The 16,992-nt window shown below is 43.2% G+C and overlaps 1 protein-coding gene and 1 long non-coding RNA gene across 3 annotated transcripts in view; both read left to right on the top strand.

Annotated features, from left to right (window-relative positions):
* The window catches only part of TMEM71 (transmembrane protein 71), a 45,572-nt gene extending 34,754 nt beyond the window's left edge, over positions 1-10,818 (top strand). For both annotated transcript variants that reach the window (XM_040354985.1, XM_040354984.1), the window contains exons 6-9: positions 902-1,030; positions 4,228-4,368; positions 6,744-6,851; positions 10,718-10,818. In XM_040354985.1, the coding sequence (XP_040210919.1) occupies positions 902-1,030; positions 4,228-4,368; positions 6,744-6,851; positions 10,718-10,803 (464 nt within the window). In that variant the 3' untranslated portion in view covers positions 10,804-10,818. The remainder of the gene's footprint in view (positions 1-901; positions 1,031-4,227; positions 4,369-6,743; positions 6,852-10,717) is intronic.
* Positions 10,819-13,651: 2,833 nt separating this feature from the next.
* Positions 13,652-15,372, top strand: LOC120939689. The gene is made up of 3 exons (XR_005749353.1): positions 13,652-13,706; positions 14,747-14,799; positions 14,989-15,372. It is a non-coding gene; the product is annotated as an uncharacterized LOC120939689 (long non-coding RNA).
* Positions 15,373-16,992: the final 1,620 nt, after the last annotated feature.

The following is a 16,992-nucleotide window of genomic DNA, read 5'->3' as shown; positions in this document are numbered from 1 at the left end:
TCAATCACCTTTACATAATTTAATCGTAACCTCTCATCTTATATTTCAACAAAGGATTCATTAGCACCCTTGATTCACCCCAATCCTCTCGCCTCCCCCCTGTCCAAGGTAACCGGGGTCGAGACGTGGCAGTGAACCCCTCATTCTCAGTACTAATCGGGTATAGTAGAAAAATAAATAAATACATAAAACAAAAATTGTCTGGTCATGGGGTGACGCTATCCCCAGACCTTACATATTGCTAATGTCTTTCCCCACTCCCTCTCAACCCCTATGCTTATGATCCTTGTCCTGTTCCATTCCTTTCCCTGTACCCCTCCCCCCTCTCCCCCCCAAAAAAAGGGGAGGCGTCCAATCACAGCACCTGTCGCTTCAACCAATCAGGTGACAGGTAACCAGACCCGAGCACCTGATTGGCTGAGAGGCAGGTCAGTGTTAGGAAAGCGATGTATTCGCTTCCCTAATGCAACACTGAGTAAACAGCGAACGCACAGCATTGCGCCCACCCACGGCTCTAATCAGGCGCTTCCAAAAAAAAACCCAATGCATGAATCTATTGGTGATAGACAGGTGCAGGAGAGAGGGTGTGGCGCTCTCACGCCCTTTATGGACACACCGCCACTGTCTTGCAGCCTAACTAGGAGGATGCTGTATTTTTCTATTTGTCCTGTTTACTGTTATCACTGAAAGTGAAAGGAAATCCCAAATTTCGGGTTAGCACCAGAATAGGAATGGAGACAACTAGGGATTCCCTCACTTTGGAGGGATTTTCTCTCACTTCCTGTTTTGGCTATGGGACAGGAAGTGAAGTGAAATCTCTCCAAAGGGACACAGGTGGTACAAATAAAACTGGCAGGTTTATTATTTTATCCTTTCCATCGATATTTTCTTCATGGTACAGGAAGGATTACCGCTTGTACTTCAAGAAGCATAATTGGACCAAGTCTTGCTGCAAGTTTTCCCCAAGTGTTACAGTCAGAGCAATCCAATCTTAAAGAACATCGAACTTCTCAACCATCCCAGGACACTGGTAAGAGACTTAGAACTCATATCCCAAATGTTATGTATTTATAAGCAAAAAATGGCAGGTCAGCAGATCAAATCAATGTACAATTGGCTCTCACTACTGTTAATCACATTTAGAGGGCCAATGAGAAGAGGGAAGGGGTGGGACTGAGATGCGGCTCTGTGTCTGAATGGACACGCAGAGCAGCGGCTATACTCGGGTTCCCCCACAGCAAGCTGTTTGCTGTGGGGACACTTGGCAGGAGGGAGGAGCCAAGATCACCAGCGAGGGACCCGAGAAGAGTAGGATCTGGGCTGCTCTGTGAAAAACCATTACACAGAGCAGGTAAGTATGAAATGTTTGTTATTTTTTTAAAGAAAAAAACATGCCTTTAACCACTTAACGCCCGCCGCACGCCTATTTACGTCCATAGAATGGCACGTACAGGCAGATGGGCGTATATATACGTCCCCGCCTTTCCGCGGGTCGGGGGTCCGGCGGATTCCCGCGGGGAGTGATCCGGGACGACGGCGCGGCTAATTGTTTATAGCCGCCCCGTCGCGATCGCTCCCCGGAGCTGAAGAACGGGGAGAGCCGTATGTAAACACAGCTTCCCCGTGCTTCACTGTGGCGGCGTATCGATCGAGTGATCCCTTTTATAGGGAGACTCGATCGATGACATCAGTCCTACAGCCACACCCCCCTACAGTTGTAAACACACACTAGGTGAAGCCTAACTCCTACAGCGCCCCCTGTGGTTAACTCCCAAACTGCAACTGTCATTTTCGCAATAAACAATGCAATTTAAATGCATTTTTTGCTGTGAAAATGACAATGGTCCCAAAAACAAGTCAAAATTATCCGAAGTGTCCGCCATAATGTCGCAGTCACGAAAATTATCGCCGCCAATAGTAGTAAAAAAAAAAAATTAATAAAAATGCAAAAAAACTATCCCCTATTTTGTAAACGCTATAAATTTTGCGCAAACCAATCGATAAACACTTATTACGATTTTTTTTACCAAAAATAGGTAGAATAATACGTATCGGCCTAAACTGAGGAAATTTTTTTTTTTTATATATATGTTTTTGGGGGATATTTATTATAGCAAAAAGTAAAAAATATTGAATTTTTTTCAAAATTGTCGCTCTATTTTTGTTTATAGCGCAAAAAAATAAAAACCGCAGAGGTGATCAAATACCACCAAAAGAAAGCTCTATTTGTGGGGAAAAAAGGACGCCAATTTTGTTTGGGAGCCACGTCGCACGACCGGGCAATTGTCTGTTAAAGCGACTGAGTGCCGAATTGCAAAACCTGGCCTGGGCATTTAGCAACAAAATGGTCCGGGGCTTAAGTGGTTAATATCACTTTAACTGCTGTTGTTAAAAAATTACTGCCTGGCACAGTGTTTATAAACACCGTTCAGTCCAGAGATAATGAAATATGGAGTAACATGGTTACTTTTGTATTCACACTGTTTCATTCATCTGCAGTTCAAAGGAATGGGCTTTGAATTGCATATGATACCACTTAAAACAGCCGGGTAAGTAAAAAAAAAGTTGTTCCTGTTTAACCCCTTATTTACCTTAAAGCTGGCTATAGATTGATCAAAATTTGACTGGTTCAGCAATCAACTGCTGTCAAACAGTCCTGTTGGAAAGTTTTTCTTGATCATCGGCTGCAGTTGCTGATCACTGTATTGTGACAGCAGATAGTCTTGCTGTCAGAATACAATAGTGCAGCGGGGGAGGATTTCTTCATCCACCTTGCTTGTGTGAATGGAGGAATCCATTTGTTTGTTTTTGGATCAGCCCACTGGCTGATAGAAAATAAAATGTCATTCTATGTAGACATGTGCATTGCCGAAAAATTTGTTCGTTTTCGTTTCATTCGTTTTTTTACTTTTTTCGGAAATTCAGAAATTCAGAATTTCGAGAATTCGGAATACGGAAGTTTTGAAATTCAGAATTTTTAAATTTTCTGAATCTTCGAATTTTCAAATTTTCAAATTTTAAGAATTTCTGAAATCTTTGAGTTTCCGAAATTTAGAATTTTAGAACTTTCGAATTTTATGCCGCGTACACACGATAATTTTTCGGCATGAAAAAAAACGAAGTTTTTTAAAACGTCATTTAAAATGATCGTGTGTGGGCTTCACATCGTTTTTCGGCTTCTGAAAAATGTCGTTTTTCGTGTTGTTCCTGTTCCTTAAAAATAATACATCCTCCCCTCCCACCGCCATCCGGTGCCCCCCAGACTCTAAAGACCCTGGGGCAGATTCAGAAAAAGATATGACGGCGTATCTCCTGATACGCCGTTGTATCTCTGAGTTCCGTGGGTCGGATCTATGTGCCCGATTCATAGAATCAGGTTCCGCATAGATCTTCCTAAGATCCGACAGGTGTAAGTGACTTACACCGTCGGATCTTAGGCTGCAATCTCACGCTGGCCGGTAGGTGGCGCCTCCGTTTGTATACGCGAGGAATATGCAAATGAGGAGTTACACCGATTCAGAAACGAACGACCGCCCGGCGCATTTTTTTTACGTCGTTTGCGTTCGGCTTTTTCCGGCGTATAGTTACCCCTGCTATATGCGGCGTATCCTATGTTAAGTATGGCCGTCGTTCCCGGGTCGAATTTTGAATTTTTTACGTCGTTTGCGTAAGTCGTTCGCCAATACGGATGGACGTAATTTACGTTCACGTCTAAACCAATGGCGTCCTAACAACGTCATTTGGAGCAATGCACGCTGGGAAATTTAGCGGACGGCGCATGCGCAGTTCGTTCGGTGCGGGGACACACCTGATTAAAATTTTACACGCCCCCTACCCGCGGAATTTGAATTCCGCCGGGGGATTTACGATACGCCGCAGCAACTTTACAGGCAAGTGCTTTCTGAATAAAGCACTTGCCTCAAAAACTTGCAGCGGCGTAACGTAAATCAGATAGGTTACGCGGATCTAAAGATCCGCTGACCTATCTGAATCTGGCCCCCTCAGTGTATGTTTGCACCAAATTCAACAAAAGCATTGAGAAAGTGCAGAGGTAGTGCTAGGTTTTCTTATTAGAAAGCCAAGCATGGTCTGCAAACAACGTTTCATGGGTTGACCCTGTATTATACATTTGCAATACAGAGATTTTATACAAATAATGAAAACAAATCAAAAATGATAGCTTATAAATCTATAAATACACATTTTAAACTGAGTTTTTGTTTTTAGGCTCACTGTCTTCAATTTATAATTCAGAGAGCAGAACTTTGATCCCAGTAATCAGCTCTCCAAGTAAAGCACAAGTGGAAGAAATTTTAGAGAAAAGCTCTACGTATGGTTCTGTCGAAGAACATTCATGTATAAACAAAGGTAGGTATGGCTTTGTAATGATTGTTAGACATGTGCACTGCCGAAAAATTTGTTCATTTTATGAACATTTGAAAATTCGTAAATTCTAAAATTCTAAATTTTGAAATTCAGAAATTTGAAATGCGGAAATTTGAAAATTCAGAAATTCTAAAATTCGTAATTTGTAAATCCGGAAATTCAAAAATGTGTAAAATTGGAAAATTTGAGAATTCAAAATTCGGAAATTCGAAAAATTTTAAATTCAGAATTTGAAAATTCGGAAATTTGAAAATTTGAAAATAAGAAAGGAAAATTTGAAAATTAGAAAGAACAAAAATATAAAAATTCTAAATAATGACTAACTACTAATAACTAACTATTAAATTCTAGGTATTGGAATTTCCTTTCAAATTTGGCTGTTATTGAAAGTAAAGAATACAAATTCATCTGAAGTTAAAGAATGTTGCATCTAAACAAATAGAACGAAACTAAATAATAATAAATAATAATACGTTTTTTTTATTATTATCATTATTATTATTATTGTTATTTATTATTATTAATTCGTTACATTCCATTTGTTTATATGGCATTTGTTATTATGGATAATTTGTAACTTTAAATTCGTATTCGTTACGTTCACTAACAGCCAAATTTGAAAGGAAATTCCAATACCTATAATTTAATAGTTAGTAATAGTTAAGTTATTATTAGTTGGTTATTATTTCAGATTTTCAGGTTTTAGAATTTTAGGATTTTCATTCTTTTGAATTTTTGAATTTCCATTCTTATTTTTGAATTTCCGAATTTTCGGACTTTTGAATTTTCGAATCTCCTAATTTTTTAATTAGGATTTTCCGAAATTCTGAAATTTAGAATTTCCGAAATTTAGAATTTTCGAATTTCAAATTTCAGAATTTCAGAATATTCGGAAATTCGAAAATTCAAAAAATTTGTATATTTCCGAATTAACGAATTTGTCTAAATTCGTTAAACAAATTTGGAACTGACTGAATTGCACATGTCTACTGATAGTTCCTGGTAATTGCTCACATAAAAAGCCTATGCTTGTCTATATTGCTGTATGTGAGGGCTTAGAAGACTCCTTTATCTTGGAAAGATGGAAGAGATCTAGGGCCAAATTCTCAAAAACGCTGCCTAACTTAACTTTCAGCAGTTAAGTTACACAGGCGTTAAATTTCTACCTAAGTGCCCGATCCACAAAGCACTTACCTAGAAATTTCAGGCCGTGTAACTTAAGTGCCTCAGTCGCAAGGCGGTCCTCCTCTCCGGGGGGCGATTACAATTTAAATGAGGCGCGCTCCCGCGCCGGCCGTACTGCGCATGCGTGTGACGTAATTTTCCCGACGTGCAGCGCGCAAACGTAATTTACGCCGGGCTTTGTGGATTGCGACGGGACAATAAAGTTGCGACGAGTGAAAAAAAAAATACGCGCCGGGAAAAAAAATTCAAATTTAAAAAAAAATCGCGGCGAACGAAAAAAAGGTCTGGTTTTACATGGTGTACTAACTTTACACATTGTAAAACCAGCCCTAATTTAACGCGTGCAAATCGTAACTTATGCAGAAAACACAAAGCTTAAATGCTTTGTGGATCTGCTTAAGTACTCATTTGCATAAGCTAGCCGGCATTTCGACTCGAAATGCCCCCAGCGGCGGATGCGGTACTGCATCCTAAGATCTGACAGTGTAAGGCCCCATACACACGAGAGGATTTATCCGCAGATACGGTCCAGCGGACCGTATCCGCGGATAAATCCTCTCGAGGATTTCAGAAGATTTCTATGCGATGGCGTGTACACACCATCGCATTGAAATCCGCGCTGAAATCCTCTGCCGATGACGTGTCGCGCCGTCGCCGCTATTATGACGCGGCGACGGGCGCGACGCTGTCATATAAGGAATTCCACGCATGCGTCAAATCATTACGACGCGTGCGGGGAATTCCTTTGGACGAATGGATCCGGTAAGTCTGTACAGACGAGCGGATCCATCCGTTGGAATGGATTCCAGCAGATGGATTTGTTGAGCATGTCAGCAAATATCCATCTGCTGGAAATCCATCCCAGGGGAGATTTATCCTGTGTACACACCATAGAATCTATCCGCAGAAACCCATTTGATGGGATTTATCTGCGGATAGATTCTATGGTGTGTATGGGGCCTAAGTGTCTTACAGATGTCAGATCTTCTGACTAACTTTGGAAAAATCCTTTTGAGGATCGTTTCCAAAGTTAGGCACAGAGATACGCAGGCTGAACAGCAGTTCCGCCTGCGTATCTCTTTTGAGAATTTGGCCCCTACTTTTTAATAAATAAATATAATTATATCAGTTATATGAAATCAGTATAAAAATATTTCAATTTCATTTTACAGGTAACAACACATTTTCAGATGATACGAAGAACCTCATACCAGCACAACAGAAAACAATTCCTTTAAGTCTGATTGGAAGCGTGGAGGACATTTCTGAGACAGAACCTGGTAATGATGAGGGACCACGTCTAAGGGTGTATTGATTTTTATTGTGTGAATGGAGGGCAACACCGAATGTTTCTCCAGGTCACATTTTATTCTTCTGCAGAAAAGAGTGAATCAGGAAACTGTTGCATTATGGAGCTGATGAACATATTAAATAAGTACTAATCTAGGGACCATTAGGACTGGGACAAGGTTGGGGGGGGCAGGAGGGACAGCTGCTCCTGGTGCAGTGAACTAATTTCGGAGAAAGAACCTGGTAATGACAAGGGACCAAACCTAGGGGTGTATTGATTTGAGTTGTGTGAAAACCAAACGTCAGCAGACTGTTTTCTTCCAGGTCAAATTTTATTCTTCTACAGTAGTGGTCTCCAAACAGCGGCCCGGGGGGCCGAATGTAGCCCTTTGCTTGATTTTATCTGGCATTTGGGGCATTATTTTCCCGACTGTCAGTAAGAGTGGGGTATAGTTTCTGCCACTGACACCGACAATGGGAAACTAGCCTTCTCACTGACACCAATAATGGCACACTATGCTTCCCATTAATACCAATGATGGGGGCACTATTCCTCCCACTGACACCAACAATGCGGCACTATTCCTCCCACTGACACCAACAATGCGGCACTATTCCTCCCACTGACACCAACAATGCGGCACTATTCCTCCCACTGACACCAACAATGCGGCACTATTCCTCCCACTGACACTAACGATGGGACACTATTCCTCCCACTGACACTAACGATGGGACACTATTCCTCCTACTGACACCAATTATGAAACATTTTTCTTCCGACTGACACCAATGATGGCGCACTAGTCCTCACATTGAAACCAAAAATGAAAAAGAGAAGGGTTTGGGACTTTAAATGAGATGTGTTTAAATGCAAACAGTAAGTATAAATAAATAAGGTTGTATGCGTAATAACCAGGCTTAAACTTACCAACCAAACAGCAGGCCAAATTCAACTGTCTAACTTTGTATGTTAAAAGCAGAGGATTGGTTGCACACAGGGCCGCCATCAGGGGGGTACAGGCAGTACACCTGTAAGGGGCCTGGATGGCAACCCCCCTTTTTTTTTTTTTTTTTAGGGGTCCGGAGGCCCACAGGGCCCCAGATGGCAACCCCCCTTTTTTTATAAAAAAAAAAATTTATATATTTTTTTATTTCTTTTATTTTTATATATATATAATTAAAGGGCACAGAGGTTCCCAGGGCCCCGTGTGGTAACCCTCCTTTTTTTTTTTTTATAAAAAAATTACATTTTTCTTTTATATTATTTTTTTTTTCTTTTTAGTTCTTATATATATATATATATATATATATATATATATATATATATATATATATATATATATATTTATTAAAGGGCTCAGAGGTCCCCAGGGCCCCATGTGGCAAACCCCCTTTTTTTTTTATAAATGTTTATTTTTTTATTTTTGTTTATATATATATATATATATATATATATATATATATATATATATATATTTTAAAGGGCCCAGAGGTCCCCAGGGCCCTGGATGGAAACTTCCTCTTTTTTCTTTTTTAATACATTTTTTTCTTTTTTTTATATATTTTTTTTTATTTATTTTTTATTAAAGGGCCCCGAGGTTTCTTTTTTTTTTTATTATTAAAGGGCCCAGAGGTCCCGGATGGCAACCCCCCTTATTTGTAATTTATATATATATATATATATATATATATATAGGGCCCAGAGGTCCCCAGATGGCAACCCCACTTTTTTAAAAAAAAATATATATACAGTATTTATTATATATATTTTTTATTTCTTTTTATTAAAGGGCCAGAGGTTCCCAAGGCCCCGGATGGCTACCCCCCTTTTTGTATATATATTTTTTTTGCAGAGGGCCCCCCCGCTTCTCAATTCGCGGCAGCCCCCCCCGCTTCTCAATTTTAGGCGGTAGCACCCCCATAATTTCTGATGACGGCCCTGGTTGCACACATTTGCAAATATATGGTTAAGCTACAGGCCTCATTTAAAGTCCCTAACCCTTCTCTTTTTCCATTATCAGGGATGGAGGCATGTGTTTTTCATATGCCTCATTCAAAGTCCCAATCCATGTTCCATTCATATCATCAGGGATGGAGATGCGTTTTTTGATACGTTTATACATATACCTTTATGCATTTTTTCCAGTGCTCTCTACTACTATACCAATCCTAGATGGAGGCGGTGACACACACCCCTAGTCACCTGCCCTCCATCTACTCATTAGTACTTGTATGCCTCCATTGAGGAAACTATAAGGCCTCGTACACACGACAGAGTTTCTCGGCAGAATTCACCGAGAAACTCGGTCAAAACCCGGATTCTGCCGAGAAACTCTGTCGTCTGTACAGTTTTGGCTCGATGGAGCCGCCGAGGAACTCGAGGAGAAAATAGAGAACATGTTCTCTATTTTCTCGTTGTCCTCGTTCTTCTATGGGAGAAGCCGGCCCGCCGAGCTCCTCGGCGGCTTCATCCCAAAACTCGACGAGGAACTCGACGTGCCAAGCACGTCGAGTTCCTCTGTCGTGTGTACGGGGCCTGAAAGTTTAGTTAGGGCTACAGGAATGCAGAGAGCCTTGGCAAGGCCTGTAGCTTAACCATATATTTGCAAATGTGTGCAACCAATCCTCTGCTTTTAACATACAAAGTTAGACAGTTGAATTTGGTCTGCTATTTGGTTGGTAAGTTTAAGCCTGGTTATTACGCATACAACCTTATTTATTTATACTTACTGTTTGCATTTAAACGCATCTCATTTAAAGTCCCAAACCCTTTTCTTGTTCCATTATCAGGGATGGAGGCATGTGTTTTTCATATGCCTCATTCAAAGTCCCAATCTATATTCCATTCATCACATTGAAACCAATGATGGGGCACTAGTCCTTGCTTTGATACCAATCATGGGGCACTATTCCTCCCACTGACACCAACGATGGGGCACTATCCCTCCCACTGGTACCAAAAAATGGGGCACTATTCCTACCATTGATACCAACAATGGGGCTCTACTACCCCCTCTAATACCAATGATGGGGCATTGTTTGCACACAGGGATGACAAGAGATTTTCTTCTCCCACCAGCCATAGTCCGACCCCCCCTAAAGTTTGAAGGACAGTAAACCCTTTGTTAAGAAAGTTTGGAGACCCCTGTTCTACAGAATAGAGTGAATCAGGAAAATGCTGCATTATAGAGCAGATGAACACACCAGGGCTGGTACAAGGTTGGGGGAGGGGGGAGCAGGAGGGGCAGTTGCAGGATTTAAAAAAAAAAAGTTGCTTGTTATTCAAAACGCATTACTCGTAAACCAAGGTTCCACTGTATACAGTGGAACCTCGGATTACGAGCATAATCCATTCCAGGAGAATGCTCGTAATCCAAAGTACTCGCATATCAAAGCGAGTTTCCCCATTGAAGTCAATGGAAATGAAAATTATTGGTTCCGCATTGACTTCTAGGGCATGCAATACCGTAGGTGACCAGAGGCAGGGGGCACCGGAGAGCCTCGGAAACGGCCGAAAAGGCCCGAGGACACTTCGGCTGACCTCGACAAACCTCGGAAAGACTTTGTTCCCCAGATTTGCCAAGGTCAGCCGAGCTGTTCTCGAGGCCTTTTCATGCATTTCCTATGGGCGATGTTCGGCTCCACTCAGGCGCCCCCGCACCTCTGGCCAAATGCGGTACTGCAGGCCCCATTCAGGCTTGAATTCTGCTTGTTTCGCAAACCGGTCAGAATTATTTTAAAAAAGTTGCTCGTCTTTAAAAAAACTTGTTAACTGAGTTACTCGTAAACCAAGTTTCCACTGTATATGTGAATATCAGATATGTATGGAAACTGTGCATATGTTTTCTTTCAGATAAAGCAAGGCAGGAGAAAAATGTTTCTATTGCTGTATTCTACATCGGCATCTTCATTTTCTTCATTGTCCTTTGTGCAAGGTAAGGAACATAAAATGCCATTTTAAAAAGAAACATTTCTGTTTATATTACATATTTTTGTTTTAGACCACATGGCATCATCACTGGGTCTCTGTGCTTCTGTGTTGTCAGAAACCATGAATCAGACCGAGACAGAAGTACAGTTAAATCACACTTGTATAATAATAAAAATAAAAAGGTAAACAGAGTAAGCGTAGTCAAAACATAGCCGGAGTTCGGTAACCGGATCGGGTAATCGGCCAAGCCAATTTTTAGGAGCCAGAGATAAAGGTAGTACAGCAAGCAGGATCTGTAGCCAGAGGGAACGTCAGTCAAGCAGGTCTTCAACTGAAACACAGGAGAAAGTCTCTTGTGATGTTAACACAGGTGAAGGCAAAGAGCAAATGAACTGGAAGGCTTTAAGCAGGCAGAGCTGACGAGCAGGATCATCAACAGGTGGATCACTGTGGAGAGATGGGAGCTTTAAATTAGCTGACAGCTGAGCTGCCAGCACAGAGCCTGACATGTATGAAATGCAGGTAGATCATGGCTGGTGGGAGTGGACCTCCTGTACATAGCACCCTACTCCTCTCAAAGAACCTCAGCCTGGATGGCTTGCATCTGGCTCTTAGGAGGAGTTATCCAAATATCAAAACTCTTGATGGGTAGATGTCAGTCTGGAGGAGTGGGCTTTGCTAGGCACTTGGACCACCCTAGGTAATGCCCACATGTGATGTCCATGATTAAAAGATCTGAAATCCAATGAATGATAGGGGTGGATTAAGGATAGTCAGGCTGGCGAGGAAAGAGCTAGATGATGCTAAACCTCCTCCTGTCCGGAAATTGGTATACTATGTCTACCTGCTCCTAACACTCAATCTGATTGGCTAATACTGCTGTCAGTCATATGGCAGGAACACACAGTATACTTCTGGCAAATATACATGACAGCTCCTACCCTGGAGAAGAGGGGACGCCCCAGAAAAGTTTGGCTTACATGGTGACTGGAAGAGTAAGGCCACGACACACGAGAGGATCCATCCGCTGGAATTGATCCGCGGACCGGCTCCAGCGGATAGATCCCCTGGTGTGTACAATCCAGCGGATCTGTTTCCGCGGATTTTTATCCCCTGGGATGGATTTCCAGTGGATAAAAATTTGAAGACATGCTTTCAAATCTATCCGCTTGAATCCATCCCAACGGATTGATCCGCTGGTCTGTACAGACTCACCGGATCAATCCGTCCGAATCAATCCCCCGCATGCGTCGTAATGATTCGACGCATGCGTGGAATTCCTTATATGACAGCGTCGCGCATGTCGCCGCGTCATCATCGCGGTGACGGCGCGACACATCATCGCGATGGGATTTCGGCGCGGATTTCGATCCGATGGTGAGTACACTCCATCGGATCAAAATCCTCGCAAATCTCGAGGATTTATCCGCGGATACGGTCCACCGGACCGTTTCCGCGGATAAATCCTCTCGTGTGTACGGGGCCTTAGAAGCAGCACAAGGAACCAATAAGTTGTACTGCAGTGGTCCAGGAATGGGGTAAAAAACATGTGTTGTGCTTGCAGTGCCACTAATTTGTTAATAGCACCCCAAACGTGGGAAACAAATGTAGCACCCTCTAGTGTGCTACTTGAATAGTGCAGGAAAATGTATCGATCATGGTAAGTTTGATTCTGAATCTGGGTCAGGGTTTACTGCAGGTGAGGCTGGATGACCCATACAGGCAGGTCTCTGGTACCTCCTCCTGGATTTGGAAGTTTGGAGAAACTTCTAGAAGTTAGTGGGCGGAGGCCAGGAGGGCTGATTTGCATACTTTAGTGACCAATCCCTAGGCAGAATGTCCCAGAAAAGTTTGGCTTACATGGTGACTGGAAGAGAAGAAGCAGCACAAGGAACTATCAGTTGTGCAGCAGTGGTCCAGGAATGTGCAAAATACATGTGTTATGCTTGCAGTGCCACAAATTTGTTAACGGCACCACAAACGTGGGAACTGCAATGTAGCACCCTCTAGTGTGCTACTTGAATAGTGCAAATTTATTAATCATGGTAAGTGGTGATTCCTAAATCTGGGTCAGGCTTTACTGCAGGTGAGGCTGGATGACCCATACAGTCAGGTCTCTGGCACCTCCTCCTGGATCTGTAAGGTTGGAGAAACTTCTAGAAGTTAGTGGGCGAAGCCAGGAGGGCTAATTGGCATACTTGAGGACCAATCTCCAGGCAGAATGTCCGGTCAGAGTGGTTAAGTTCAGCCCTTAAATACGAACGAGTCATGCTAGCAGGGAGTCTGAGTGCTGAGGAGGTTGTTGGTAGCCTAGGAGGGTCCTTAAGCTACTTTGCCATGTTTGTTGTGCAGAGGGCAGCCCATTGAAAATTATTGGCTGCCTTATGTGTACCGTGTAAAAAATGTGCAAAAGAGCTTGAAAAAAGCACACGCTTTCATATACGCTAAGTGTGAAAGGGGCATAGGTGCACGCACATCGCACAGTGTATGCATTAGGGTGTGCACCCCAAAGCTCAAGCACACACTACTGATCACTCACGATGTTCATTCAGAAACGGAAGGGGATGGTCAATTATATTTTTACCGGCCCCTTCCTCCACTCATCCTAAAACATCCTTGCAGCAACAGCTGGAGGGAGAGGAGGGAAGCTGGTAGCACTGGAGGGGGGGAGGGGGAGCCAGGACAGTAGGGGGAATCTGTGCAGTAAAGGGTGATTAGGGTGTGCCTGGGCACACCTGCCACACCCTGTGCACACGCCTATGGAAAGGGGCCTTGCAGCCCTGGCAAAAGAACAAATTCTTTGAATGCCAGTCATAAGGTTTCCACTGATATTATTAACTGTGATTATTTATTGTAATTCTGGACAAGTGCCTTCTTCCCAGGTCTCTTGCACTGCTGCTGAGTTTCACGTGTAAGTATAAAAGTAACAAAAGTTAAATACAATTGGAACCCCCTCTGATGTAAAGAGGTGCTGATGGGACACTCTGATGTAAGGGGGTGCTGATGGGGACACTCTGATGTAAGGGGTGCTGATGGGGACACTCTGATGTAAGGGGGTGCTGATGGGGACACTCTAATGTAAGGGGGTGCTGATGGGACACTCTGATGTAAGGGGGTGATGATGGGGGCACTCTGATGTAGGGGGTGCTGATGGGGACACTCTGATGTAAGGGGGTGATGATGGGGCCCCTCTGATGTAAGGGGGTGATGATGGGGACACTCTGATGTAAGGGGGTGATGATGGGGCCCCTCTGATGTAAGGGGGTGCTGATGGGGACACTCTGATGTAAGAGGGTGCTGTGGGGACACTCTGATGTAGGGAGGTGCTGATGGGGACACTCTGATGTAGGGAGGTGCTGATGGGACACGCTGATGTAAGAGGGTGCTGATGGGGGACATTCTGATGTAAGAGTTGCTGATGGGAACACTATGATGTAAGGGGGATGCTGTTGGGGGACACTCTGATGTAAGGGGGTGATGATGGGGTCCCTCTGATGTAAGGGGGTGCTGATGGGGACACTCTGATGTAAGGAGTGCTGATGGGGACACTCTGATGTAAGGGGGATGCTGTTGGGAGACACTCTGATGTAAGGGGGTGATGATGGGGCCCCTCTGATGTAAGGGGGTGCTGATGGGGACACTCTGATGTAAGGGGGTGCTGATGGGCACACTCCGATGTAAGGAGGTGCTGATCGGGACATTCTGATGTAAGTAGTTGCTGATGTGAACACTCTGATGTAAGGGGACGTTGTTGGGGACACTCTGATGTAAGGGGGACGCTGTTGGGACACTCAAAATTAAAATTGGTTAGACTGGATGAATTCCAGGGCCAAATTTTTGTCTCAGTCCAGCCCTGCCTCATACATGGTGCTGAGGTCTGAGGCCAGCCCATAACTTACACAAATGTTGGCTTTCGAGTTTAAGTCTGACATATTATTTCCTGTTTGACAGATGCTCTATTCCCAGTATCAAGAGGCAGAGGAGGTCTCAACAAGAACAGAGAGGTACTTACAACATCTGATCACCCCGTTCCCCTTACTTTCTACAAACTTGCTACAAACCCCCCCCCCCCCCCAAAATAACACCTTTTTGGACAGTAGACACCTCAAAGGGATCTTATTTTCTGCTACAAATTTTTTGAAAACGAAGAAGTATGTTACCAGTTAATATATAGATATTATTTTGTTTTTTAGGATACTTGAAGATTCTGTATGATTGTCTGCAGACCCATCAGCAACCCCAGGATCTGTCCGTTAGACAGTTTCACCTTTTGTATGCATGTCTATAGCAGTAGAGCAAAGCCTGGGATCGATCGCACATAAGAGATATGAATGTATTGGAATTTGCACTGGTTTATGAATGTGTAATTATTATATTGATTGTTGATGTCAATGATATTTACTGTACTGTGTGACTGCCTACTGCCTGAAGTTTGCATGCAGTATTTGGTGCTTCCTGGCCATACAGAAACCCACTTTGTACAAAATGTATGCTCAACTGATTTATGGTGTCTGCTTTTAAGGAAAAATAACCTTAAACAGTTAGGGAAAAAAAATTGTACCTTTACAATTTGTTTATTTTTTGTGGTTGAACTGGATGGACTTGTGTCTTTTTTCAACCTGACTAACTATGTAACTATGTAACCCCTTAAAGGGGTTGTAAAGGATTTTTTTTTTTCATAATAGCATCCCTTACCTGCAGAAATTCCTCTTTTCACTTCCTCATTGTTCGTTTTTGCTCAGAAGTTGCTCTATTTCTTCTCTGTTCTGTTCACTTCCTGCTTGTCTGATTTTACTGACCACCGTGAAGGGAGGCTTTACTGTGCTGGTCAGTAACGTGCTGACCCCCTCCTGGGAACTACATCTGTGTGGCAGGACGCTCTCTACGTGTTAGGCCTCGTACACACCAGCGGATCTGTCCGCTGAAAAACGGTCCGCCGGACCGCTTTCAGCGGACATGTCCGCTGCGTCCGCTGCTGGATTTCTGTCTAGACTGGTTGTACACACCATCAGACAGAAATCCGCGCGGACACGATACGCGGTGACGTTGGCCGCGGCGACGTTGTGCGGCCCTGGAAGGTCAATGCTTCCACGCATGCGTCGAATCACTTCCAAAGCATTGCGAGGGCTTGGGCCGCTCGGACATGTCCGGAGTGAGTCTGTACAGACGACCGAACATGTCCAACGGACAGGCTTCCAGCGGACATGTTTCTTAGCATGCTAATGAAACATTTGTCCGCTGGAAACTGTCCGACTCCGCCGGACAATTGTCCGGTCGGCCGTACAACACGACCGAACATGTCTGCTGAAACTGGTCCGTCGGACCAGTTTCAGCGGACATGTTCGGTCGTGTGTACGGGGCCTGAGAGACTTCAGTAGGTGTGAATTACTGGGCATGCCGTAATTCATACTGGGAAATGTAGTTCTTACATGAACGAGCGCCCGCAAACCAGGAAGTGAATGAGAGAACAGAAACTAGAATGCCGAAGGTGATATAGATGAAGGAATTAATAGGTATTTACTCGTTTATTAACATAATCATTACACTATTCTGTCTGTCTACCTTGCAGACATTAATTTTAGGCAAAAAATGTTTTTTCCTTTACAACTCCTTTAAAGGTGACCCTGTTAGTCACATACAAAATCCATTATTTTATGGGACTGGTGGTAAATTTAAAGGCACAGCCCACTTTTTTTTCAGTGATTTGATAAATACATTGACACTGAAATATGTGTTTATTAAATTTTTGCATTCAGGCCCACAGAGCATTGCAACCGCAAAAGGTGCATTCTGCACCGAATCTTGCATTGCTCACCCCCCAATCCCAGGCTTATATGAAGGGGATGGAGGAAGTAATGTGTGTATTACAAGTGTGGTGACGTCAGTAACCTGCAGTGGCAGATGGGACTTGTAGTATGTTAATTCACAAGTCCCTTTTAATGGATGCATGCACAGCAGCACTTATTGAAAAAAAAAAACCAGGGAGGAAGCACCCTGTATGTAAGAGTATGTGTTGGGGGGTATTTTAGGCTGGGGGGTTTAGGAATGTGACCATGTTAGATAGATGTATTTAGACTCATGACTCATGGCATGACTGTTTTTTCATTATCTCTCCTAGTTACTGGTCTTTGATCTCCCACAATCCTATAATTAACCATTGTGTAGAACAAAAAAACATCTACTTCTGCTCAGGGCCG

The sequence above is a fragment of the Rana temporaria genome, chromosome 5 (genome assembly GCF_905171775.1).
Source record: "Rana temporaria chromosome 5, aRanTem1.1, whole genome shotgun sequence".
Classification (NCBI taxonomy): Eukaryota; Metazoa; Chordata; class Amphibia; order Anura; family Ranidae; genus Rana; species Rana temporaria.
Note: the sequence above shows the minus strand (reverse complement) of the source record. Positions and strands in the feature narration are given on the sequence as shown.